A 27298-nucleotide genomic window follows, 5' to 3' on the forward strand; every position below is an offset into this window, starting at 1 on the left:
GTATTATATATGTTTATACAGCACTTACATATTCCGCAACATTGTACAGAGATTGTCATCTTTCATATCAGTCCATGTTGGTATCTCTCGCTTACATACACTGTAGTCAATTTAATAAGAAGCCAATTAACCTATCAGTATCTTTTTGGAGCATGGGAAGAAAGTGGAGTACCAGGAGGGAAATCCTTTTATCAGATGTATGATACATAGCAAATTATTATAGAGTATGGCACTAGCGGACACAGACAACTGAGGGCCCCTGTGCAAGAACAGTATATGGGCCCCTTGCTCTTCAATATCTCATCATAAATCATCCCCTTATGTCTTTCTTACAAACTATGAGCAATTGTAAGCCATAAAATGTATTAGCTCAGGCATTTACATGCAATCTAATAGACAGAAGAAGGCTGCTTTTTGGTAACAGTGGGCCCCTTACCCACTGGGCCCCTGTGCACAGGTTGCACCAATGGTATGTCTGCCCTACGTGTATGGATATCAGTGGTCAGGCTCATTTTTCTATAGCGTGGCCATAGCTAACCAGTAGACCCGAGTACTGGGCTTTTGTTTGCTGTAGATAGGCAATCTTGAGATTCAAGTAGGGATATGTTTTTTAATTCCATATGTAGTATTTATGCTGTGAATAGAAAGAATTTTGCTAATTCTTAGTTTTAGCAAAAAATTGCTACACTAGAACACTTTTCTTTGCCCCAATAGAAAATGTTCTGCCTATTGTCGTTCGCTAACAAATGAAGCAATGACAACATTTTATAAACATTTTTTAGACTCAACAATCTGACATTTTTGAAGAGATTCGAGAATCTTTAAGGCTCTGTTCACATCTGCGTTGGAGTCCCGTTCTGACGTTCCGTCGGGAGGTTTCCGTCAGAACGGGACCCTGAGCAGATACAAACTGACACCAACGGAAACCAGAGGTTTCCATTTCCATCACCATTGATTTCAATGGTGACGGAGCGGGTGCCCGTGGTTTCCGTTTGTGTCTGTTGTGCACCAGACCCGTCGTTTTGCCGGAAGCAATAGCGTAGTCGACTATGCTATTGCTTCTGGCAAAACGACAAATCCGGTGCACAAAAGACAAACGAAAACCATAGGTGATGGACAAAAGACAAACGAAAATCAATGGTGATGGAAACGGAAATCTCTGGTTTCCGTCACTATCAGTTTGTGTCTGCTAAAGGTCTCGTTCTGACGGAAACCTCCTGACGGAACGTCAGAACGGGACCCCAACGCAGATGTGTACAGAGCCTAAGTGAGACCACAGAACGTATGGTAGAAAAGCTGATATTGTGAATTTTAGAAAAAAGAATAACATATTGGCCACCTTACACAGTGTTATTAGGAATGAGTATTTGTGTACATTTCCCTGCACATGTAGGTGGGATATTTTGCACTGGTCTATAATTGCGTTAGAAGTAGTAACATATTAACAACATTTTACACACATTGTCCAGACTTGTTTACATAGTATTGCTTCCTGCATCTGTCAACTGTCAATTATTGCAAAGCTTTATTACAGTATTAAGTGACTCTTACTTCATCCTGAAGTTGGAAGAAAATAAAGTCATCATTTTTTGTATTTGTTTTTTTATAGACCGTTGTCTATTTTATCTCATTATCCTGTATAATGTTGATGGGAAAATATAATGGATAACTGTTGTTAGAAATGGTCCATCACATCTCTAAATGTAAATCGAAGTGACATCACTGGGTCATATAACAACTTTCATGTTCTCTATGCCTTTTACCATTACTAGTGGATAAAGCTGGTCATACACTAGAGATTTTAGGACACCTTAAAAGCTGATTTAGACCATTTTCTGTCGACTGTTAGCGCCTTTTCATGACACGAATGAGTATGACACATTTTGAGCGAATGTCAGATATCTGTGGAAAAGGTAATCTGCCGTTTTTTTACATTTTTTTCTGTCATTGTTAAGTGCAGACCTTTTTGGCCATTTTGAAAGTCATTTTCTGAAGTATCGTTAGGAGCATATTACCGGTGAATATCTAGGAAAATTGATGGCTAATGGTGAATGTAATAAAAGCGTTTGACCTGTTTATCTTTCAAATCAATATTCATGGAGACTGAGGGGGTCATTGACTGAAATTTCCCCTATAACTTCCCGGCTTCTTATCTATATTTTTTCTTTGTTATCTGTCTGTAGATATTATCACAAACTTTTGTAGAATTTTTAATAAAATTTTAAGCTGCACCAGACATTTCCATATATAGATAGAATGATAAAACCATAGTAAGCTTTTCTAGAATTATAGGAATGTTTTACTTTTTGTGGATTTTAGTGATTTTCTGTTATTACTTGACACAGGAAATATCTTTAGAGGTTTTATAGCTCGTGGTTTGTATTCAGTGATCATGCCATAGATGAAACACATGCTGAAACATTTAATGTGTTATGTAAGTGATAACATTTGTGTTACCTTGTGTTGATGTATTTGTGGGTATGTAATGTACGAATTTGCATCTGTGTTCTTTTGCCTTGTGTTAGAACTTGCATGGTAACGTCATTCTGTTCTTCTTGCAGTGTTTGAGAATAAAGATAAGATTGTGATCATCATGGAATATGCAAGCAAAGGTGAACTATATGATTACATCAGTGAGCGGAGACGACTGAGTGAAAGGGAAACAAGGCATTTCTTTCGGCAGATTGTTTCTGCTGTACACTATTGTCATAAGGTAAGGAGGCAACATGTTGGGATTTGCTAGGCTTATATTTTGGCTGTAGATATGGTGGTTTTGGATGAACATATCCTTTGCTATAAATGGTGATTTATGCCTCAGTCCTTGAGCATGATGTTATGCTTCTATATTCCACATATCATATTGCTCACCATGTGCGGTGTATTATTTTCACTCTAGTCAAGCCTCAACTTTGCCAAGGTAGTCAGTAAAGTATTGTTCTGTTAAGAACCATGGGCCCTTGCAACATGAAAATAAGTGAATAAATGTCTCCCCTGTACTCTAATGTAGATTGAACAAGACAGGAGCTGTACAGAAAAGTAGGCTGAGTGTATTTTTAGTGTCTCGCCGGGTCGGTGCAGACATTGAAAATATCACACACACAAAATTCATGGATGTTTTCACTGTGCAAATATTTGTGCAGATAAGAAACCTTTCAGATCCTGCTGACCGTTCAGGAACAGTATTGGAGTTTACAAAGCTTTAGTATTTTATGGCCATAAAAAATGAAGATAACCTGCAGAAACGCATTTCATGGTGCTGAAAATGCAATTTATGGTGAGAAAGTGGAAAATTAGAGGACGGCTATGCTCTGCGGTTTACGACTTCTTTCAGTCAGTTTATGCGCAGACCGAAAATATTAATATTTATATCCTTATAGAACATAATCAGCATTTATTTAAGAATACACTCACCTTCTCCTTCAACATTGTCTTATTCGATCAAGCCAAAGGAAAGTTTAATTTTCTTCTGTGGGTAGAGAAATAAAAATGTAAATACTTCTCTGTCTTGGCGACCATACATTACAATTTATGGTTACAGTAAACTTGAACACGCACATTAGATCACCCAGTTGAAAAACCTTTCAGGTAATCGTTAAAGGAATTGTACGAGGTGAGAAAAATTGGGTCTGTTTTTTTCTCACAAACAACGCCACTCTTGTCAATGGACTGTGTTTGATTTAGCAGCTCAGACACATTCATTTGAATGGGGCTGAACTTTAGTACCAGAACTACTGTCCGTGGTTAAGAATGGCGCTGTTGCTGGGGGAGGGGGAGGGACTTTCAAACTCGGACAACTCTTTTTAATACTGTAACTCACCCATTAACATGAAAACTTGGCTTAGTACCTTTATCTGAGTGTGAGGAGGATCACTAGGAATTGTAAGTAGAGAAATAGAAATGTCTGTATATTTGCTGTTGTTTGCCTAAGGCTACATTCACACGAACGTGGCCAACCTCGGATGTGAATAATGCACCCCCCATAGACTGGAGTCTATGGAGGGATGCAATAAAAACGCAAGAATATAGGACATGTCCTAATATTTCACGGACCCTTCACATGATCCAGTGAAACAACGGTCGTGTGAACGGCCCCATTGAAATGCATGAGTCCCTGTGATGGCCGTTTTAACGGCCGTCGCACGGACGAGATACACGCTCATCTGAATGAGCCCTTACATGGACAGTTGCCATTTGATTATAATGAATAGAGTTTTCTAAAACTGCAGATATCCTTATTAACATGCACATTGGCCTGGTAAGTATTATGTCCGAGAAATAATGGTTTACACTTCTCTCATGTGGACAGAGAAATAAATACCCCCTTATTTGTCAGACTTACATGTAGGTTTGCTACCCAAATAATTCATAATGGCTCACCATGTGTCCATGTTTAAAGAGGCTCTGTCACCAGATTTTGCAACCCCTATCTGCTATTGCAGCAGATAGGCGCTGCAATGTAGATTACAGTAACGTTTTTATTTTAAAAAAACGAGCATTTTTGGCCAAGTTATGACCATTTTTGTAGTTATGCAAATGAGGCTTGCAAAAGTCCAAGTGGGTGTGTTTAAAAGTACAAGTCCAAGTGGGTGTGTATTATGTGCGTACATCGGGGCGTTTTTAATACTTTTACTAGCTGGGCGCTCTGATGAGAAGTAACATCCTCTTCTCTTCAGAACGCCCAGCTTGTGACAGTGCAGATCTGTGACGTCACTCACAGGTCCTGCATCGTGACGGCCACATCGGCACCAGAGGCTACAGTTGATTCTGCAGCAGCATCAGCGTTTGCAGGTAAGTCGATCTTACCTGCAAACGCTGATGCTGCTGCAGAATCAACTGTAGCCTCTGCTGCCGATGTGGCCGTCACGATGCAGGACCTGTGAGTGACGTCACAGATCTGCACTGTCACAAGCTGGGCGTTCTGAAGAGAAGAGGATGTTACTTCTCTTCACAGCGCCCAGCTAGTAAAAGTATTAAAAACGCCCCGATGTACGCACCTAATACACGCCCACTTGGACTTGTACTTTTAAACACACCCACTTGGACTTTTGCAAGCCTCATTTGCATAATTACAAAAATGGTCATAACTTGGCCAAAAATGCTCGTTTTTTAAAAATAAAAACGTTACTGTAATCTACATTGCAGCGCCTATCTGCTGCAATAGCAGATAGGGGTTGCAAAATCTGGTGACAGAGCCTCTTTAAGTATACATGTTCCACCAGTCAGCAATGTCCTGAGCAGTGGAAACCAGGACATCCCTTTTCCTTGAACTACAGCTTCAACAATCTGTAAATCTTTGTATTTAGAAGTTTGAGATATGACGTTTGTCTACCACTAGTTGTGCAAATCAAATTATCACTTATTTATCAAAATTGTCTGACAGAAATTGATTCTATTGCCCAGTAACCAGTCAGAGCTCAGCTTTCATGTCGAAACTGTTGTGGAAATATGAAAGCTGCACTGTGATTGGTTACTTTGGGCAATCAGGGTAGTTTTCCTGTTAAATTGTTTTGATAAATGAGGTCTATTATATCTTTACAAATGAATTTAGCTTCTGGTGCTTGCAACTTCAGGATTAATATTCATTATCTTATAATGAGAAAGGGTTAGTAAACTTGATCACACACATTAGATAACTTCTAGCTAGAAGAATTTCAGCTGGCAAGTAGCAGTCCGATTTCCCCACACGCACAACCACCCTTGCTTAGGGATGGTGGGAGAACAAAAGAACAACCCTGCAAAATCAAACTATGGTGTTTGCATATGATTACATATAGTGTTTATTATATATATATATATATATATATATATATGTATGTATATGTGTGTGTGTGTGTGTGTGTATATATATATATATATATATATATATATATATATATATATATATATATATATATATATATCCTTTTTCTAATTATTTCATTTAGGCCAGTAGCCTACATACATTTATTCAGTATATTACAGTTCCAGTAAATGAAGTGAAAACATTGCATTTGTATTATCGCACAAAGTTTACACGACCACCATATTTCCGCTATTCTTTTTATAGAAGATCCTTCCTGCTGTCTAGCTCACAGACTAAACACCACAAGACACTTCTCCTTGCAGGGCTAAGATTCTTAGGTGCCAACTGAAAATGCTAAAGCTTGGATAAGCTTAACCCACAGCTATAACACATTTTTCCTCCATAATCAAAGCATATCTTTGTGAAATGTTTATTGCATATCTGAGAGGCACCCAAATGGAATTAGACTTGCACTTCCAGATCTTGGCACTGAGCTGCAGATTATATTACTCCTGCAGACTACAGACTAGGGGAGTTGAAATAAGGTACCAGAAGAATCTTCTGTTGTTTCATATACTTTGTAGGAGGATGGATTCCAGTCATTCTTGACTTAACCGCATAGCAAGTGACTAATAGATAGCCTGCTGCTAGACTTCAGGTTGGTAATGGCATAGGGAAGGAATCTTGTTCTGGGAATATTATCCAAACCCTTATTTCTATATAATCTTTCATTTATTTTATATATTTTTTTTATTTAACAGAACGGTGTTGTGCACAGAGATCTCAAGCTAGAAAACATTCTCCTGGATGAAAATGGTAACATTAAGGTAAGGGTGAATTATTTCTCCAATAACTGAGTAATGTTATGATCCTAAGGTAATATCAATTTAGGGTTGTCTCAACTGGACAACCCTTTCTCAAACGCAAACTACCCCGACCATCCGCTAATATTGGTGGTCCCAAGTGGAGGATAAATTGGGACTATCGGTTTAAGTTTGTCTTTCATTAATAATATCTATTAATATGTCAATGGAGTAGATGCTTTCATGTCCACCAGTATGTCCTCCTGAATCAGCAGAATCTATAGTCCGAATTCTTCCTTGTATCTATGTAAAGCCTCGTTCCCATGGCAAAACCGTGTGCACAAAGCCTCTATGGCAACACAATGAGTCTTAATGCTTCCGTATTATGGACCTGTATTCGACCCATGTGCGGGGTATGGTGTCTCCATTCCGCACTGGATTCTACCCTAGAAGCAATGTATCTAATAAAGACTACCTCCATAATACAGTTCTCGTTGGAATATGCTGATTTGATTCAGAGGCATACATCTATTTGCTTTTATTGATTCATACAGAAAGCATAAAAATCTCTGTAAGACACTACATGAAATCATCGGCATACAGAGGTACGATATGGACTCCTAGAATTGATTTAGACTGCGCTATTGATTCCGTCAAACAACAGAGGCCTGTCACAACGGTGACAAACGGAAACCATTAGCAACGTTTCCGTTAAAAAACTTTTATTTGCAAAGTTATGAGCATTTTTCTCAATATGCTAATTTGGCTCTAATAGCCAAATAGGAGGTAACTCTTTCTTATCAGTCAGGGCGGTGTAATGTTTTCTGTATAACACTGTCCAATCAGCATACAGCTTCTCCCCCTTCCCTGCCCAGCAACACAGAGTGATCATATAGTATACAGCTTCCATTACCGACTGTGTATTCAACTGGTGATACCTTGTGTCACAGCTAGAACTGCGATCCTGGTGTCATATGATAGATTGGAATCTCCTCTTTCATATGCCACAGCCCGAGATATGTCTGTTTGAAGTGATCCCCCTTCCAAGTAGAATGTCTCTCACACGGTGTGAAGCAGCTTCATGCTGATAGGACCGCATCAGAGGCGGTGACGTAGCTCCACCTCAGGAGAATCGCTGCTGTTACCTCCCAATTGTCTACTAAAGACTCATTTACATATTTAGTAAAAAGCTCATAACTTTTAAAATGTTAAGGGTTTTGCACACAACTTTCACTAGCATTATCAGTGTGACAGCGCCTATTAGATTAGCTAGGAGAGTGGGCATTACTAAACTAGTGACAGGTCCTCTTTAAATCATGAAAGCGATACAATGCTAAGTTTTAAATTTGGTTTGGGCTCCTTACATCTAGCTCATAGCATTATAATACAAATGGAATGCTAAGAATTATTATGCTTTATATTCCGTTTGTGATATTTATACAATACTACTGCATTTATTTCTGGAACTTTTTAAAATTCTGTCTATGACTGAGCCTTTAAATTCAATTCTGTCTATTAGGGCATGACCACACATGGCGGAATTCCTCCGCAACTGTCCGCATCCATGCCGCACAGAATCTGCGTTGCAGATTCTGCTGCGGATCTGCACAAAATGTGCAGTACATTGATGCGGACTAGCTGCTGCGGACTGCGGGAAAAGTGCTTCCCTTCTCCCTATCAGTGCAGGATAGAGAGAAGGGACAGCACTTTCCCTAGTGAAAGTAAACGACTTTCATACTTACCGGCCGTTGTCTTGGTGACGCGTCCCTCTTTCGGCATCCAGCCCGACCTCCCTGGATGACGCGCCAGTCCATGTGACCGCTGCAGCCTGTGCTTGGCCTGTGATTGGCTGCAGCCGTCACTTACACTGAATCGTCATCCTGGGAGGCCGGACTGGAGACAGACCCAGGGAGTTCTCGGTAAGTATGAACTTATATATTTTTTTACAGATACATGTATATTGAGATCGGTAGTCACTGTCCCGGGTGCAGAAACAGTTACTGCCGATCGCTTAACTCTTTCAGCACCCTGGACAGTGACTATTTACTGACGTCTCCTAGCAACGCTCCCGTCATTACGGGAGCCCCATTGACTTCCTCAGTCTGGCTGTAGACCTAGAAATACATAGGTCCAGCCAGAATGAAGAAATGTCAAGTTAAAAAAGCAAGACGCATCCGCAGCACACATGACATGTGCATGACAGCTGCGGACTTCATTGCGGAACTTTGAATCTCCATTGAAGTCAATGGAGAAATTCCGCCATGAGTCCGCCACTGCTCCGCAACAGACAGAGCATGCTGCGGACACCAAATTCCGCTCCGCAGCCTATGCTCCGCAGCGGAATTGTACGCATCGTGTAAACGAACACTGCTAAATTAAAGTGAAAGTCAATGGAGAAACGGCTCCGCTGCGGATTAACGCTGCGGAGTGTCCGCAGCGGAATTTAAGTGAAATTCCGCTATGTGTGAACCCGCCCTTACTGAGCCTTTAAAAACAGTTTGTATTTGGGTCAGCCGCAGCAAAGACGTGGTATTTTTTTATTTTCTACCTTTCCAAAAAGACATTTATTGGCTTATTTATAAGCAGCATCACAAAATAATAGTTAAGATGTTACCCATAGTGAATCCGGTTTACTTTTACTTTGGAGTCTGCACAGGAAGATGACCGCTGTAATCTGATTTGTTTATATGGGCTGTTTTTTGAAAATTTACTTATTTGCACTATTTTCAAAAATATTCTAGCCAATCTAGCCTTTATGCACAACTGGGGGGCTTGAGCTAGTCCGATGGAAGTCTTCTTTCCAGTCTCCCTGTCTATGGGCACTGATATGGTAACACACGGCCTCTGCCTCATAATACAACAGTGGTGCTAAACATAAGCGTACTCTGTCAGTATGGAACTCTCTCAAATCATTATTCCATTGTTTTGATCTATATAAATCTAATAAAATCTAATAAAATGGGATCCTATTGACGTCATCTGCATTTAGTTGGTTGGTCCTATTTTAATTTATGTACTGGGCTGAAGAGCTTCAAGCTATGCTTCTGTCTGTGTGTAATGAAAAAAGAAATAGTGCTACTTTTTAGTAGTGTGGAGCTTTTTCTTACTGCAAATTTCTTTAAAATGTTATGTTTTAAGGTTTCTTTTGCAATTATAGGATTGTGAACAAGCTAAATAGACCAGCTAAGCACAGCACCCCTTATATCCCCATGTTGGCAGTGCTGCTTGTGTAGCCCATGTGTTTCTTCATAGTTAGTTATAAATTAATTACTTATTTCTCTTGGTTAAACTATTTGACAGCAACTAATAAATTCTACCTATATATCACTCAATCCAAAAGTTCAGCGATAAGCTCTTCACGTGTCGGCCGCAACAGTATAAATACTCAGCATTATCTTTATATAGATACCCTGTACATTAAACAGAACGGCATGTTCACTATATACATTGTACAGATGCTCAGCAACACTGGCACCCATGCCCAATGTAGTCATGTAGAAACGTGCAGTGTTCATCCTGAAACTCACACTCCCATGCCAGCAGCCAAGTACAAAAATACCACCTACACCCCTTGTATAACTATCACGTTCTGTACACACATCATCTCTTCCTTCTAATCCCACCTCTATTGCTAAATCTTGTTACACTTGTTATCTCTCATGTATCGCATGCTAACCACATTTTGACTGTATATAGACGTAAAGAACATTTATGCAGCACTCTCTCTCTGTCTACATTTTGGATGGCACAATCTTTGTCTGTTATTTGCACATCATTAACCTAAGGTGATCTTTGTTTTTACAGATTTAAACAATCATTCACTATGTCCCATAGACCGCTTTGCTCTGTCACCGCATTATAAGTGTCCTATTTCCTACATAAGGAGATCGGCGCTGTAATGTAGGTGACAGCAGTGCTTTTTATTAAAAAAAACTGATCTATTTTCACCACGTTACTAGCGATTTTTAGCTTTATGCTAATGAGTTTTTCAATGGACAACTGGGTGTGTTTTACTATTGACCAAGTGGGCGTTGTACAGAGGAGTGTATGACGCTGACCAATCAGTGAAGAATCAGCGTCATGCACTCCTCTCCATTCATTTAGTTAGCGCATAAGGATCCTTTTAGATCAGTATGTGCTGTCTTATACTAACACATTAACAATACTGAAGTGTTTAGACAGTGAATAGACATTCCACGGGATGTCTATTCACAATCTCTGCACTTCGTTAATGTTTCTGTGGTAGTTACAGCAGAGGAAGCGTGATCTCGTTGTAACCTGTCATTTACAGTGTGATCTTGCGGGATTATGCTTGCTCTGCTGTAACTACCAATAGTAAAACACGCCCAGTTGTCCATTAAGAAAGCTCATTAGCATAAAGCTAAAATCGCTAATAACGTGGTGAAAATAGATCGTTTTTTTAAATAAAAAGCACTGCTGTCACCTACATTATATCGCCCATCTCCTTATGTAGGAGATAGGACACTTATAATGTGGTAACAGAGCCTCTTTAATTTTCAACTCAATATGCAAGAATGGGAGCACTTTCCGACTATTAGTTGCACCAAACGCCTTATTGTTGTTGTCATTTCCTGAGTCAAAAAAGTGCAATAGTTTATACTCTGCATAGTTGTAGGGACACAAACATCTAGAATGACTTTTTTCTTTTTTTGTTAAATTGGACTCAAGGTCAAGTCAACCACTGTGACAGAGTAAGAAAACAACTGCACCTTGTATATTGAATGTATGGTGAACATGCATAAACACTTTGTAATAATTAATCCTAATTGCATTTTTCACATTGCTGTATTATTACAGAGAAAAATAACTGCAGAATAAAGAACGTTTAAATAGCCATGGACTTTATAAGAAGGGAAGAATAAAAGCTTTCCATAAGTGTTCATGCACACCGTACGGAGCCCTAATACTGCACCCATTGAAATGTATGGGCTCATACTGCAAACAGGCATGCAGATTTTTTTTGTTTCTATCGGTGTGTTGCGCCACAAAACTTATTACAACTCTAATAATTAAATAAAACAATTACAATATTCCAAATATACTATATAAATTAATGTGGACACTAAATAATTTTTTTTTATGTATTACTTATATCCTAGTTTGTGTGTCTCCCTGTCCAGAATGTTCAACTGGATTGCCACACTATGTGTATATTTATAAAAGCATACGTACCTACCCAGAATTATATTAAACTCACCCTATTATTTATAGACCTATATGTGCATATTCAATAACCTATGCGTGCTCAGCCCTTCTTAGGGCCCTTCTCAGGGCCCATTCACACGATCGTGCATAACGTCCGTGTGCTGCGCATGGAAATCACGCGCAGCACACGGACCCATTGATTTCAATGGGGCCGTTCACACATGCGTGAGTTTTCACGCAGCGAGAGTCCGCTGCGTGAAACTCACTGCATGTACTATATTGGTGCGTTTTCACGCACCTAAGCGCCCATTGAAGTCTATCAGTGCGTGAAAACCACGCACTGCTAATGGATGCGTATCCGTGTGCAGTGCGTGATTTGAGCATCAATTCGATTGAAAATTAAAAAAAAATAAAAAAGATGTGCTTTGCGTGTGCATGCATAATGCATGCCACTCGCAAAGCACACTGATGCATAACGAAACACACACGGACCAGATTCACGCGTGATTTTCACACGCGTGAATCTGATACGCTCGTGTGAACGAGGCCTAAGCGCTGTGAGAAGGGTGGAGAACAGTGCCTACAAATCTCCCAGCTATTTGCCACAACCGCCAAATACAAAAGTTTAGTCTACAAATACAGTGTCAGATTCAAGCTTAATGCATAGATCCATTGCCAGAACCAAGTTCAGTACAAATATGTAGGACCAAAACCAAGCACAGTATATAAATACAGTAAGAAAACCAAGCTCAGTACATAAATATAGCACCACAACTAGGCTCAGTAAATAAATACAGCACCAGAACAAAGCTCAATACAAAAATAGAGCACCAGAACCAAGCTCAGTACATATATAAATACAGTACCAGAACAAAGCTCTGTACATAAATACAGCACCAGAATCAAGTTCAGTACATAAATACAGCACCAGATAAAAGCTCAGTACATAAATACAGCACCAGAACTAAGCCAGTACATAAATATGGTACCATAACCAAGCTCAGTACAAATACACAGCACCAGAACAAAGTTCAGTACAAAAATGCAGCACCAGAACAAAAATGGGTACATAAGTACAGCACCATTACCAAGCTCAGTACATAAATACAGCACCAGAACCAAGCTCATATACACAACACCAGAACCAAGCTCATACATATACATAACACCAGAACCAAGCTCATACGTATACACAACACCAGAACCAAGCTCAGTACTTATATACAGCACCAGAACAAAGCTCAGTACTTATATACTTCACCAGAACAAAGCTCAGTACATTAATACAGCACCAGAACAAAGCTCCGTACATAAATGCAGCACCAGAACAAAGCTCCGTACATAAATACAGCACCAGAACAATTCTCAGTACATAAATATAGTACCAGAACCAAGCTCAGTACATATATACAGTACCATCACAAATACAGCTCTGTACTAAATATTTCCATTCAGATTCTAGTCGTCCTTTTTCTCTTTGGTTCTCCATTCGATCCAGACCTCCATGATGACTTCTAACGGGCACATACATTCCTGCAGTGTTTGCTGCTCAGATGTCTTCAGCTCCTCACTTTTCCAACACATCACCACCTATAAATAAAAACAAAATCCACACTGCGTCTCTGAATATATTAGCACCATAACCTGTGCCCCTGAATATATCGCCACATGCTATGCCCCTAAATACAATTGTGTCACACACCACACAGTCCCCATAAAAATAGTGCCACACACTGTTTCCCTGAATATAACTGCATTCACTGTGCCCCTAAATAAACCACCCCACAGTACCCCCTGTACATAGTGCCACACTGTGCTCCATGTAGATAGTGCCATATGCAGTACCACTTGTAGATAGTGCCACTTACAGTGCTCCCTGTATAAAGTGCTACTCGCAGTGTAAGCTAAAAAAAATATATACTTAGACTGCTCAATTGTATCCGTGTCCTTAGGATACAACTGAGTTCAAGGGGACCGCGTGGGATACGGCTTCTCTCGAACCAGCTGTTCTTTTAACAACCGTTTCGGAAGAACCAGTGAGATCTGGCCAGATCCCACCCCTATACAGGGCTTTACCTTGTACATGGGGCCTTAGGAATTATTTCCTCCACTGTTCTATTTACCTGACGATGGAGCAGGGATGCCATGCTAAAATCACTGGGGCTTGGAAAAGACACGTCTGTTACTGAAGTGCTTTCTTACTTGATACAAGATGGGGGAATTATAAGGAGAGAGTCAAACCTACTGGTGAGGCTGGGTTCACACGACCTATTTTCAGGCGGAAACGAGGCGTATTATGCCTCGTTTTACGCCTGAAAATAGGGCTACAATACGTCGGCAAACATCTGCCCATTCATTTGAATGGGTGACGACGCGTAAATTGACTGCCTCGGCAAAGAAGTGCAGGGCACTTCTTTGCAACGTCATTTAAGCCGTTCTACATTGAACTCAATGAAGAGCAGCTAAAGATATACGAGTGTCACAGACGCCTCGTATATTACGAGGAGCAGCATTTACGGCTGAAACGACGCAGCTGTTTTCTTCTGAAAACAGTCTGTCATTTCAGCCGTAAATGACAGCTAGTGTGTGAACATACCCTCAGGGTGCAGCATAAAGCACCACTACTGCAATTAAAAAACTGCACAGAAGAAAAACAATACATGCGTATTTTTCTTTGGTTTTGATGTTTTGTTTTTTTTCTCAGAAAACCTTCTATATAAAAACATGTTTTGGTGCCACATGTAAAAATCAAAATAGTGTATTTTACATATTTTGCATGTCACAGCTTTCATTGCAAACTACATTCAGGCTGGTTTAACACGGCTTTAATGTGTTCACATTTTAACTTCAATATTACAGCTGCAACACCTGGACAACCCTTCCTGCCGTTTTACTGAACCAGACTAAGATTACCATAGTGTTCTTTAGAACGTTTGTTTCAAATAAACCGGGGAAGGTCCTAGTGTTGCCGACGTAATATGGATCCTAAAATGCGTCCGTCGTATAGGGCTGTGTGGCACCCACACCCACCCTGTCTTAGTTGAGAAAGTCATTAACTTGCTGAATTTCAATGTACAACTACAGATATATGATCGGAAATGTGCACATATTCCAAAAATAGACTTAAACATATAATATTTCTCTTAAATGCTTCTCATATTTTTGCTTCTTTTCAAATAACTTAAATTGCTGGGTTTTAAGTGCCAAGACCTTTAAGTAATCTGAAATCCGATTAATCTTGTTTCAAGGAGTCTGACAAGTTTAATGGGAAAAGCTGATAAGCATCAGTCTGTGAGGATGGGAGTGGACTTCAATGTAAATACTTTTTTCCTGAATAGCCATAATGAAAACATGGCTGCAGAAACCGCTCCTTCATGAGAAAACAAATATATTATGCCTTGTATTTCATGTTTCATACATTCCATGCCATTAAGAACTATGTGTTTTTTTAAGGAAAGCATATCGTGCACTTTTAAGGGAAAATGCTTGCAGTATTGAGGGCCTGGACAAAGGTCAGGGACTAGCGTATATTCATTAGTAGTGTAAGTGTTATATTATATTCTTCTTGACTGGCAGGACACACGTTTTAGGCTTAAGAGCAACTTCCTGCAATACAGTCAGTGAGCAGTGAGCATTGATAAGAGGAATTTAGGGAAAATAATGGGGGGGTTGTCCTTAGAAGAATTTTTGAATTTAAACATTTATTATTAAAAGGTATTTTCACCATTTTACAATTTATTTATTGTTATAACCTATAATGCATTACTTATCTGGTTCTATCCTGTATTGTAGACCAGAGCTGCATTCACAAATATGCTAAATGCAATTGCAAAAAATTAATAGACACACCCTTAACGTCTGTGGTGACCATTCAACGTATAAATCGGGAACATGTTTTGAGCTATAGATCTAACATCCCCACAGAATTCAATAGCCAAGCTTATGGCAAAAAAAAGTGTCCTTTCGGAATACGTTTTGCTGGTATAGGCTATTCGATATCTGTATGCAAAAAATGTATAGGTGCAAAGATGTATACCTAATCTCAGCTCTTATAATGCAGTGGGACAGTAAAGATGTACATACACTTTAGACAGCTATTCCTACCAGCTCCCCCATAAACTTGTATGTTCAACGCGGCAGATATGAAATATGTTCCTTTAAGATCCGTGTGTATGCAGCTCTGAACTATAGTATAAGTATATAGTGTATCAGTACAAGAGAAGAAATGCAATGCATTTACAAAGTCACCCAACTCTTTATATAAATTTGTTATTTATGTAAAAATCGTGTTCATATTCAATGGTTCTTCATTTCTCTCTTGCACTAGTACCACTGGTTACAAGAAAGGAAAATCGGAAAACAACGGTCATATTTGTCCAATAATGACCCTAAACAAACCTCACATGTATATTCCTGTGAAGTTCTCACCAGTCTCACAGTGTTGTGAGACTGGTGAGAACTTCACACATGTCTCTATTGCCGGCGTCTTTTCAGAGCAGACTGTTAGGAAAACACAGTGTCTGGGTCCATCTAGATTGACAGCATATTTTTTTTCTATTAATATATATTAAAAGTACTATTACATTTAATGGTGTTGATTTGGCTTAAACAATTGAGTTCTGAAGAGGTTGCTAAAGAATAAGAAAGTGTGGCTAGCTTGTTCAGGATTGAGCAGGGCACAAACACGGCAACTTTTCCGATGAGGTCTAAGCACTATTGGACTGCCTTTCTCTGGAGCCTTGGACAGTATGTTCAGTCCAGATGTCCAACTTCTATACTTATTTGTCAGGCTAATATTAAACCTCAGTGGGGACTGTGTGGCCTCAGGATATCAACCAATACTGTTATTGTCTTCTTTGATTCATATTTAGGTTCATCACTTGTTCATCAAGATGATGCAATTACTATATGTATGATAGAAAGTATGGGGAAATTAGACTGACAGAAATGTTTTTGATTATTGAGAAGGGTCTTTTTGTGGATAGAAAGCGATATAACGCTACTGGTGGAAAGAGGTGAATTATTTGCTTTTTTATTTCCATTTTGGATGATTCTATGGTACTAAAAACTTGATTGTTCTGGCTTTTAGGAAAATGTAGGCATTAAAAAAAATTCCTTTTTTTTTCTTGCAGATTGCAGATTTCGGTCTGTCAAATCTCTACCAAAAAGACAAATTTTTGCAGACCTTTTGTGGCAGTCCTCTTTATGCATCCCCAGAAATTGTAAATGGAAAGCCCTATCGAGGGCCCGAGGTAAGGAGTGCCTTCTAATTAAAATTGCTTTAGAAATAACTGTATTATACCGAACATAGTCCTCCATTAACTTAATGGTAATCATTCTGCAACATTTGTTGTTCTTGCTCTGTCAATAAATTATTTTTGGATGTTTTGATATTGCAGTGTCTACCGGATTACCTTCGTATATGATAATTATTCTTTAGAGAAGAGGGTTATGTTCACACATGGCAGTTTTATTGCAGACATTTCTGAATCGGTTTCCTGCTTCTGAATGAGGTTTGTAAACATGCATGCCCATGCGGCAGAAACAACCCCGTTCACGTGGATTTTAAGATGCAGAAATGTATGCAATAAATCTGCTTTGTGTGAACATACCCAAATGCAGTTTTCTCGGTTTGTATATCTAAACATCTTGGAAATAGGCTGCAGTTGAGACTGATATGCTTATCGAAAATGTATTTATTTAATTATAATTACAGTAGCATTCAAGTACAAAGAGCATTCAAAAAAAAAATCATAGGGGATTTCCAAATTTTGAATGGAGTTTTTTCATTAAATTCCTGAATATGCTCAGGCATGTCATCATGTATCTAATTTTCAAGCACTTTTTGTGAGTCTTTTTACATTATTTTTATGGTAGAAGCTGCAGTTGCTTTTCTCAGTTTGTGGTAGGGTCAGCTTGCTTGTCTGCCTGTGTCTTACCCTATACAAGCTGTAAAGTAACATGAACAGGATCCCTTCACTCACAGACTATCACTGTTTTCCCTTCGTGGATTATAAGGTTTGAGAAGGAAGGAGAATGAAGCTCTGCCTCGGGGGAGAATAGATGTTCTGCAGATTCTGTAACAGGCACTTAAATCCTGCTGCAATAAGACTGGATGAAACAACATGGGTTACAGTGAGGAGTTTGTGCAGAGAAAGGGGGAATAAAGAATGAGATGTACAGTGATGTACAGTGCTTGGGGATGGCATGGCCTTTATACCAGGAGATAGAGCTCTATATTTTAAACATAGCCCACCAATAAAAAAATTAAAATGGTGTTTCTAATAGCGATAAGGAGTGAAGGTTAGGCAGATCTTCTGAACACTGTTCAATTGGGCTTATATTTGTTTTGCTTGGAATATGCTTTTATCCAATTGGCGACGTGACGTAACTGTACATCACAGCTGTAAAGGAAGAGCTTGGAGTGGGCTCACAATCTGGGCCTGCTCCATACTGAGTGGTAGTTTCCTATATGTTGCAGCCAACATTTAACCACTTAGATGTCGCTGGCAGTAGCGACCACGGACTTAAAGCCATTAGAAAGAGGGGACCTATCGGCCATGACTCGATTGCGAGGTGCAGATGGTTGTCATGACAGTTTGAGGTCCTAATGAAGGACCCTAAGTATCATATCTTTCCGCTCCAACTAAAAAAAATATTAAAAGGATAAAAAAAAAGTAGAAAAAAAACCTTTTCCATTTTCCCCCAAAGTAATGTAAAAAAATAAACATAATTGGTATCACCGCGTCGGTAAAATTCTGAAGTATTAAAATGTGATGTTATTTAATCCACAGGATTCACGCAGTGAAAAAACCCCACAATGTCGGAATAGCTGTGTTTTGGTCACCTTCCCCCCCAATTTTCTTTTTTTTTAATAAAAATGGAACTAATACAAACTACAGCTTGCCTGCAAAAAAACAAGCCCTCACACCACTCCATCGACAGAAAAATACAAAAGTTATAGTTCTTAGAACAGGGCAACAAAAAATAATCAAATTGTTTTTTTTCTTTGTAAAAGTAGTACATCATAAAAAATCTTTTTTTACCACACGGTGCACGTCGTAACAATAAAGCCTAAAAAACAAAGGAGGAATCAGGTTTTTTTCCCAATTCCACACCACAAAGAATTTTGTTTTCAGTTTCCCATTACAATATGTGGTACTTGAAATAGTGACATTAAAAACTACAAATCATCCCACAAACAACAAGCCCTAATATGGCTATGTCAATGGAAAAATTAAAAAGTTATGGCTTATGGAAGGCGGGGAACAAAAAAATAAGATGGAAAAATGGCTGCGGCGCAAATGGGTTAATAATTTTATCTCTGCATAGCAAAACCACAGCCTTTTTCTCAACATGACACCTTGACTGTATATAATGCTTAATATAACTGAAGTTTATCCTTTCTGTTGTAGGTTGACAGTTGGGCACTTGGTGTACTTCTCTATACCCTGGTTTATGGCACCATGCCGTTTGATGGGTTTGATCACAAAAATCTAATCCGACAAATAAGCAGTGGAGAATATAGAGAGCCAACCCAGCCATCAGGTAATTTTATGGTGGGAATTAAAGTATGGGGTATGATTGGAATAAGAGTACTGGTATTAATTGCAATTAATATTAAATATTTAGGCTCAATGAAAAGATTTAGATGTGTATTTTATGGACTCACTAAAATGATAAATGTAAATACATAAAGCTTTTTACTGCACATGGCTGCATAAATTATTTAGGTATTTATATTTAATATGAACTTTCTTTGCAGATGCCCGTGGACTAATCAGATGGATGCTAATGGTTAATCCAGAGCGTCGAGCAACCATTGAGGATATTGCAAATCATTGGTGGGTCAACTGGAGCTACAAAACTAGTGTGTGCGACTGTGATGTCTTGAAGGACTCAGAATCTCCATTGCTTGCCAGGTTCATTGACTGGCACAATCGCTCCACCAACAGGCAGATGGAATCTGAAAATAAGACTAAGTGCCTTTCAAAGCCATCTGAAGCATCTCTTGATCGGCAGAGGTCTTTGAAGAAATCCAAAAAGGACAATGACATTGCACAGGCATTACAAGAAGAAATAACCATATCGAAGAGGCCTAAAAGTATCTTGAAAAAGAGGAGCAACAGTGAGCACCGCTGCCACAGTGCTGGTTATATAGAAGGGGTTATCAGTCCAGTATTGTCACCTACATGTAAACCTGACACCGAGAAAGTTCTGACAAATACATGTTCAAGGGAGCTCGAAAACCCAATATTATATAGCTCAAAGCAGTCTACACCAATGCCAAAGAAAGGCATTTTAAAAAAGACTCAGCAGAGGGAGTCTGGCTACTATTCTTCACCAGAAAGAAGCGAGTCTTCAGAAGTATTGGACAATGACGGCACAGAGAGCAATGAGACGTCTCCAGTTATTAATGAAACAAAACGAACAGTTTCTCACAGTTTATCATGCAGGCGTAAAGGAATCCTAAAGAACAACAGCAAATATTCTAATGGCAAAACAGACTCCTCAGTGGCTGGTCCTGCTACAACATCACTGGAATCAATGGAGCAAGGTCTTACACCCGGGGAAGGTCTATCTCGAAGCTACAGTCGTCCATCTAGTGTCATTAGTGATGACAGCGTTTTGTCTAATGACTCTTTTGAATTGCTTGACTTGTCAGCTGGAAGACCAAACAGACAAAGAATACGTAGTTGTGTTTCAGCTGAAAATATTCTTTATATTAAGGATTTTGAAGGACTTCCTAAAAGTCCTCGGCCGCAGAACCTGAAACGTTACCGCAATCGCTTTGCTGACAGCAGTTTTTCTCTACTTACAGATATGGATGACGTCACTCAGGTTTACAAAAAAGCTCTAGAGATCTGCAACAAGCTCAAGTAGTTACTGAGGGGCTAAACTTTTATGGCAAGGAAATTACTTTGCTGACAGTGATAGTTTAGAATGGAACATCCTGTAGGAACACAACACAACAAAACAATAGAAATACTGCTCTAGTGTGCTTTTACATTGAAATTGGGCTGTTAATTATCAAATAAATTATGGTTTTACTTAGACAAACTGACAGTAGAAATACATGTAACATTATTATGCTGGGTCACACAACGCATTTTGACCACACCGTGTGAATCCAGTCTCTTGCTTACTTGTGTAGTAGGATTTACATTTAAGTCAATAGTCAATTGGCCTCATTTGATCATCTTTTAAGTTTCTTTTGATACGTTTTGTTAAAAATGCGTTTATAGCACTAAGGGATATATATAAAATTTCTAAGTATATTTAATTAAACAATAATATAATAATATATGTCTGTTCTAAGAATAAAATAATATTCTCCAACTCTTAAAGAAATAAATCATCGGTAGTATCACCCCATTGATATGTTTTAAAAATGTGAAAACTATATTTTTAAATATCAGGTTCTCGTGCTGAGTTATCAGATATTGAAGTTACAGACCACCAGTAAAGTGAAAAGCATTCTGCTTGTGTTTCTATGACAACACTTACTGGCCTGTATTTTGTAAATTCAGTGTGATCATAGGAAAAATGGCCCTCATGATAAACAGATTTCTTGTTTAATTTTCTTACATTTGCATAAAAACCCTGGGCAATAACTGGTTGCTCTGATATCCAGTTTGTCTTTGTTAACACTGAGCTGCCAAAGTATAAGTACTGGAAGCGTTGTCGTAGGGACACAAGCACAAAAGCTCTTCACCGGTGACCTGTAACTTAAATGTTGATAACTGAACACAGTAATAAGATCAATATTTTGTTACGTTTTTAATCTAATTTCCTGGTACTTTTAATTTAAAGGAGTTGTCTTACATTAAAAATATTAGAGAATATGGACATCAAAGAGGGGAGTCCCCACGCAGGACCGACTACTATGAGCTAGTAGACTGTAGAGCTGCTAACAAAGCATGGCTCACACTCAACCTGCAACGTCCATGTATTAAATTGTCGGCCGTTCAAATAAATAGCACGTAGTACTACATCTACCCTCAGTAGTCCGATGATAGCAAATCATCAGGGGTTTGTGAAGCCGGACCAATGGCTCTCAGCTGAGTGACAGACCAGTGGTTGTTGACTTGAGACAACCCCGTTAAAGTCTGTTAATATAATTAAATATATAAGAATATATCACTACTATTTAAAATGTTACCTATGTGTAGGTTAGTGGAGGAAGGATATTAAAGGGCACATAAATCTATAGGCTATGATTAGCAGTGCAATGGCAGACTTAAGAGAGAGCCAACAGTGTTAGATTTATAGGACCTATTATAGCTTTTCAATAAATGTTTGAAATGTAGCAGCAATAGACGAAATACTTCACTGCCGCTATTGATATATATATATTTTTTTTTTTATCATGATGCTTGTAGAATTTATGTGATTCTTAAAAAAACAATCAATGAGAAAGTGTAGTGACAGGTGCCCAAGCATTTTTGGTATGGGTGTTCCCTGCTGTTATGTTTTCTTAAGGATTTAAAGCACATTTGCAAGTATATTCCAAATATAATTTGAGAACGCCTAGCTGAAAATGAAAGAGGCACTCTCCCTGGTTGAGTGGTAGCTGAGACACTTCCAGATGTATTTCACATGAAGAACCCATTACAACCATTTGTGTTGGCAAATACTCCGTGGAGCATACAGTTACATTTCTTTACTCTCACTGTCAGCAAATAAATGATGTGAAATATTTATGGGTTCAACGTAGGATATGTGACCTTGGATCAGTTTGTTTCTAAAATGTTGATGGACGTGGCTCATGGCAAGTAGAAAAGTTGCAGACGTGGAATGTAATGGGATGTATTTTCAAAAATGGAATTGAAGTAGCAAGTGGAAAGCTTATGGAGGGTAATGGAAGATAGAAGATGTTAGTGGATTATGGGGGAATCTCTGAAAGGTGGCAGTTCTGAGAAAGTGATAGAAGTCATTTCTACCATAAAAGTGTTTAGTGGTCAACTGGATTTCCCAAAAACATGCCCACGTTGGGTATGTGAAAGGCCTGGGCAAACTAGATGTGGGAACCTGTATTGCACATATTAATAAGGATTTTTGTAGACTAAACATCAAATATAGTAATTAGAGTTTTGTACATCGTAACCAAAGTGGTCTTCCTGGTCTGTCTAAGGCTCTGTTCACATTAGAGCTGTGGCTTCTTTTATTAGCTTTTGTGGATTTAGGTTGTAACAAGTGTTTTATAACTTTTCCCATGCATAAAAGAAGACTAGAATATCTTGTGCAGGGAGATCATCTATCATGTTAAATATACCTATACATCTTTCTAGATAGCAGTATGCTCCATAGTAGAGCCATGTATAGTAAGTGTTTGGTGATGTAGTAAATTAGTATCTCAGCCAAGTGAAAACTGTAGTGCTCCCGCCACCCTAAGAAGGGATAGTTATTTGAAATATGTTGTGCCATGTGATGCCTTGTGTAAGTGTGTTACAAATATGCAATTCTAATGACACCGTTTTCTTTTCTCACAATAGAAGTCAGTGGTAAGTTGTGGTAGCTTTTTATCTGGTCATTTTCGTCTCTGAAAAGATAAGTCATATTGGACGATTTGTATAATTGTATGACATCTGATGCCTCGTCATCATGTGCCTAAAGTTGCGGTATAGCCTAGACCAAAACTGGCCATAGAAATCAGTTACAAAATCAGATCCCATAATTTTGAAAAAATGAGTCGTCCTATATATATATATATATATATATATATGTACACACACACATACAGAAGTGTCCTTCCTTACCTTATCTCAATGTATCGTGACGTGAAATGAGTAGCTCTGAGAAAAAGACATAATTTCACAATATTGTCTATGCTCAATATGTCTGTGTAGCCACCCAGTGGTTGTGATATGAGTTGCAGCCTGTCAAGGGTTTTTCTGGCATGTCACGATATTGTATTGAATGTATTTCATGAGAAATTGGAGTCCTTAACCAAATTCAAGCTAAGGTAAGGGTGGACACATCTGTAATGTGTGCGAAATACCTTGCATCCTCAATGGACTTTTCCTAAAATAACATAGAAAATGGTAAATCTAAAAACTGCCATTCGATTTTGTTCACAAGCTAAAGTGGTTGGAAGACAACTAGGGACAATAGATGCATGGGAAACTATTATTTTTAGCCAGTAATATAAAAGATAGTAATAAATTCTCTCAGTTATGTTTATGACTCATTATTTTATAAATAAGATATAGCTTTTGTATTCTGTGCATGTTATGCCCTTTCACTGTATTTCTTGCTGTTCAGTCCTTTGGGCATAATTATAGTATTTATGTTATGTTTTCTATTTTGTATAATTTGTGTTAGTACTCCACATGTTAAAAACATGTCTCCCAAACTTGTGTTTGACAAAAAAAAGAGCAATTTTTAAGGCCCCATGCACACGACCGTAAAAAATTTCCATAATTGCGGACTGTAATACGGTCCACAATTACGGACCCATTCAGTTCTATTGGCCGCGGACACCTTTCTGTATTGCTACCGATAGGTGTCCGTGCCGTAGAACTGTGCCGGGAATTATGGAGCATGTCCTACTTTTTTACTGGTCGTGCTCCCATACTTTGTATAGGAGAACGGGCCGAAAATGCGGGCTGCGGCCGGCCGTGCCCGCAATCGCGGGCCGTGATTATGGGCACGGCCGTGTGCACGAGGCCTAAGTAATATTTTAAAGGGTTGTCTGATGGAGACTCCTATTAGGGCATGTGGACATCATGGGGTCCTCTGCTCATCACCTACATTTATAAGCGACAGCAGACAGCTGATCACAAAGAGTGACTCTCACTCTGGCAAACCTGCAGACAAGCCCGACCATGTGGTACCTGGTCGGCCATGCATTTGAATGGCTGGCATATAAATGCTACATTTTCCCCGCAATGGCCACTGTAGAGGAAATGTATGGCAGGCTGCAGCTCCCCTGGCTATAGCAGCCGATAGCTGGGCCAGCTTCATTTTAAAAAGAGTTGTCTTCATGAGACAACACCGTTAACATGACAGAACCTTGGATTTATTAGTACAGTACTACTATATTTAAAACTGCACTAGTTTGGGACAACTTTTGTAGTTCGTGTCAATAGACTTTAAAACAACAATGTAAAATTTTATTAATAGATATAGATTTTGTTTGCATAAATATCTATAACGTGTAATAATGAATATGCGTATACTATTTTCTATATGCTATTATCATTCTCTAGGGTTTTATACATATATACTTATAGAATACGTGGGAAAGAACTATACAGTATATACAGCTTGAAGTACTAGAGGCCATATTTCCCAGATGAATGTATTCTTTTTATGTAATTTTGAAAGTGCATGCTACCAAAGAACTGGTACTCTGTACAGACTATGTTTGCCCAGGCCTTTTTGTTTTTTTGTTGTTGTTTTTTTTCATTTGTAAGTGGAGTTTAAAATATCAACTATGTGAATGAGCAGCAAATGAGTGCTTATTGCCAAACTGGAAATGTTATTTAGGGACTTACTGGCATGTTTTCATTCCTAGAAGACAAAAAACTTGACTGCACATTGTGTATTTGTTATTTTATTTAATATTTTTGTAATGCAATTGTGATTTTTTTTGTTTGACTCTGCATTTTATTTATTGCTCTTAAATCAGTTTCAAAAGTATAATATATTTGGTGTAATTTAATTGGTGCAACTTCATGCCAACTTTTGGTTTAATAATTAAAGTTGAGTTTGTACTCGAGGATGTTGCCTAGGAAGTGTTAACCGCATAAATGTTGGTATTTTTATCTGATTTTTGTATTGAATAAAATACCATGATTACTGTTTTTTTTTGTTTTTGTTTTTCCTTTGTGTTATGGTATTTTCTATATAATAGATTGCATAGCATTTAAAAAAAAAGGTTACAATAACATATACTTTAAAAACATTTGGTAACCATACTACAAGTATATATTTTGTCAAGTGTGTGTCTAGACTGTGACAGAAATGGGGTGGGGAGTTCTTTTACTGGGATTGTCTACCAAGGAGTCCTGAGAGATGGCGGGCACATCTTTTTTTTTTTTTTTTTTTTCTTTTGAAGGCCGTGTTCCCACAGGATGGATACACTGTATAAAAACCAGGCAGCGTATCCGACCTGGAATCCGCAGTACATTCCGCCTGAAAAACGCACCACGTCGTGGTGCGTTTTTTTGGATGGAATTTCTGCTGAAGAAAGCAGTGGTAAAAGCTGCTCATACTTATGTAACCCGTTATTATGGTGACGCATCTCCCCTGTGCAGTCCGGCCTCCATGTGACCACTGCAGCCTGTGATTGGCTGCAGCGGCGGTAAAATGGGGTGTATCCTAGGAGGCCGCACCTCTGACATCATCCAGGCTGGGCTCCTGGGATGACGTATCATCCCATGTGACCACCGTTACAGCCTGTGATTGGCTGCAGCGGTCACGTGGGTTGCAACGTCATCCCAGGAGGCCAGACTGCAGAAAGATGGAGAGCGTTCTGGGTAAGTATGTGGTTTTTTTTCCGTAGTTGCGATTATTGCAGCGTAATCTCTGAGAATACGCCGCAAAGGACGCAACACTTGGCTTTCTGCTGCGGGTTTTGCATCCCCATTGAATTCAATGGGGAAAACTCGCAACGGAAAATCAACAAAAACACAGCATAAATTGACATGCGGAATTAAATTCCGCACTTCAGGTAAATTTATTAATGTTTGCGCTGCATTTTTTTTCCGCAGATGGAATGAGATTTTCTGAATCTCATCCACTTTGCTTCTACTGTAAATGCTGCGTAATTTCTGCACAGAATTCCATTGCGGAAATTCTGCAGCATTTACGCTACGTGGGAACCCGGCCTAAAGGTAATTTTATTAAGACCTCATAGCAAAGAGCGGTACAAATACAAAAGTACAAAATAAAGTTGCATAGTACCAAGTGTATAAGGTCAATTATTAACAAAAAATATACGGATACATTTCTTCACATATCAAAGTGCATACCTATTAGAGTATTAACAGAAACAACCGCCTTTCCTCATCAGGAGAAAATGTACAGTAAAATCTGGTGTGGACCAGTTAGGGCTTGTCCACACGTAACGGAATTGTTGCGTATTTTCCGTCCAGAATTGTGGACAGAAAATACACAGCAGAATACAGTAGCAGAAAAGTGGGTGAATCCAACAAATCTCTCCACACGCTGTGTAAAATTTCCATGCAGAAATTCACCTGCGGTGTGTATTTTTTGTACCTCAGCATGTCAATTCCTGCTGCGGAAGGTGGACTCAATTGCTGTGTTTTTCAGAGCATTGAAAAAAACGGATAATTTTCTGCAGCAATTCAGTTACGTGTGGACGAGCCCTCAATGGAAGAGTTTAGTGGAGGAATGGGGGAACGCAGAGAGACTTCGGCAAATTCCAGGTCCAATCAACTTGAGTAATGTTAAATTATGAGCTAGTGTAAGGGTTGGCTATCCAAGTGCTCTACACTTTCAAAAATGTATCAGGGCATCCATGTGCTTCATAAGTAAGTTTAAAAAGTGGAAAGTCAAATTAACCAACAGAATCCATTCC

The 27298-nt window shown here is 38.8% G+C and overlaps 1 protein-coding gene across 1 annotated transcript in view; it reads left to right on the top strand.

Annotated features, from left to right (window-relative positions):
* NUAK1 (NUAK family kinase 1) overlaps positions 1 to 25559 on the top strand; it is an 82812-nt gene extending 57253 nt beyond the window's left edge. The window contains exons 3-7 of the mRNA XM_075856776.1: positions 2562 to 2713; positions 6544 to 6609; positions 16884 to 17003; positions 19167 to 19299; positions 19517 to 25559. Coding sequence (XP_075712891.1) covers positions 2562 to 2713; positions 6544 to 6609; positions 16884 to 17003; positions 19167 to 19299; positions 19517 to 20634 — 1589 coding nt within the window. The 3' untranslated portion in view covers positions 20635 to 25559. The remainder of the gene's footprint in view (positions 1 to 2561; positions 2714 to 6543; positions 6610 to 16883; positions 17004 to 19166; positions 19300 to 19516) is intronic.
* The last annotated feature ends 1739 nt before the right edge of the window (positions 25560 to 27298 follow it).

The sequence above is a fragment of the Rhinoderma darwinii genome, chromosome 3 (assembly GCF_050947455.1).
Source record: "Rhinoderma darwinii isolate aRhiDar2 chromosome 3, aRhiDar2.hap1, whole genome shotgun sequence".
Classification (NCBI taxonomy): domain Eukaryota; kingdom Metazoa; phylum Chordata; class Amphibia; order Anura; family Rhinodermatidae; genus Rhinoderma; species Rhinoderma darwinii.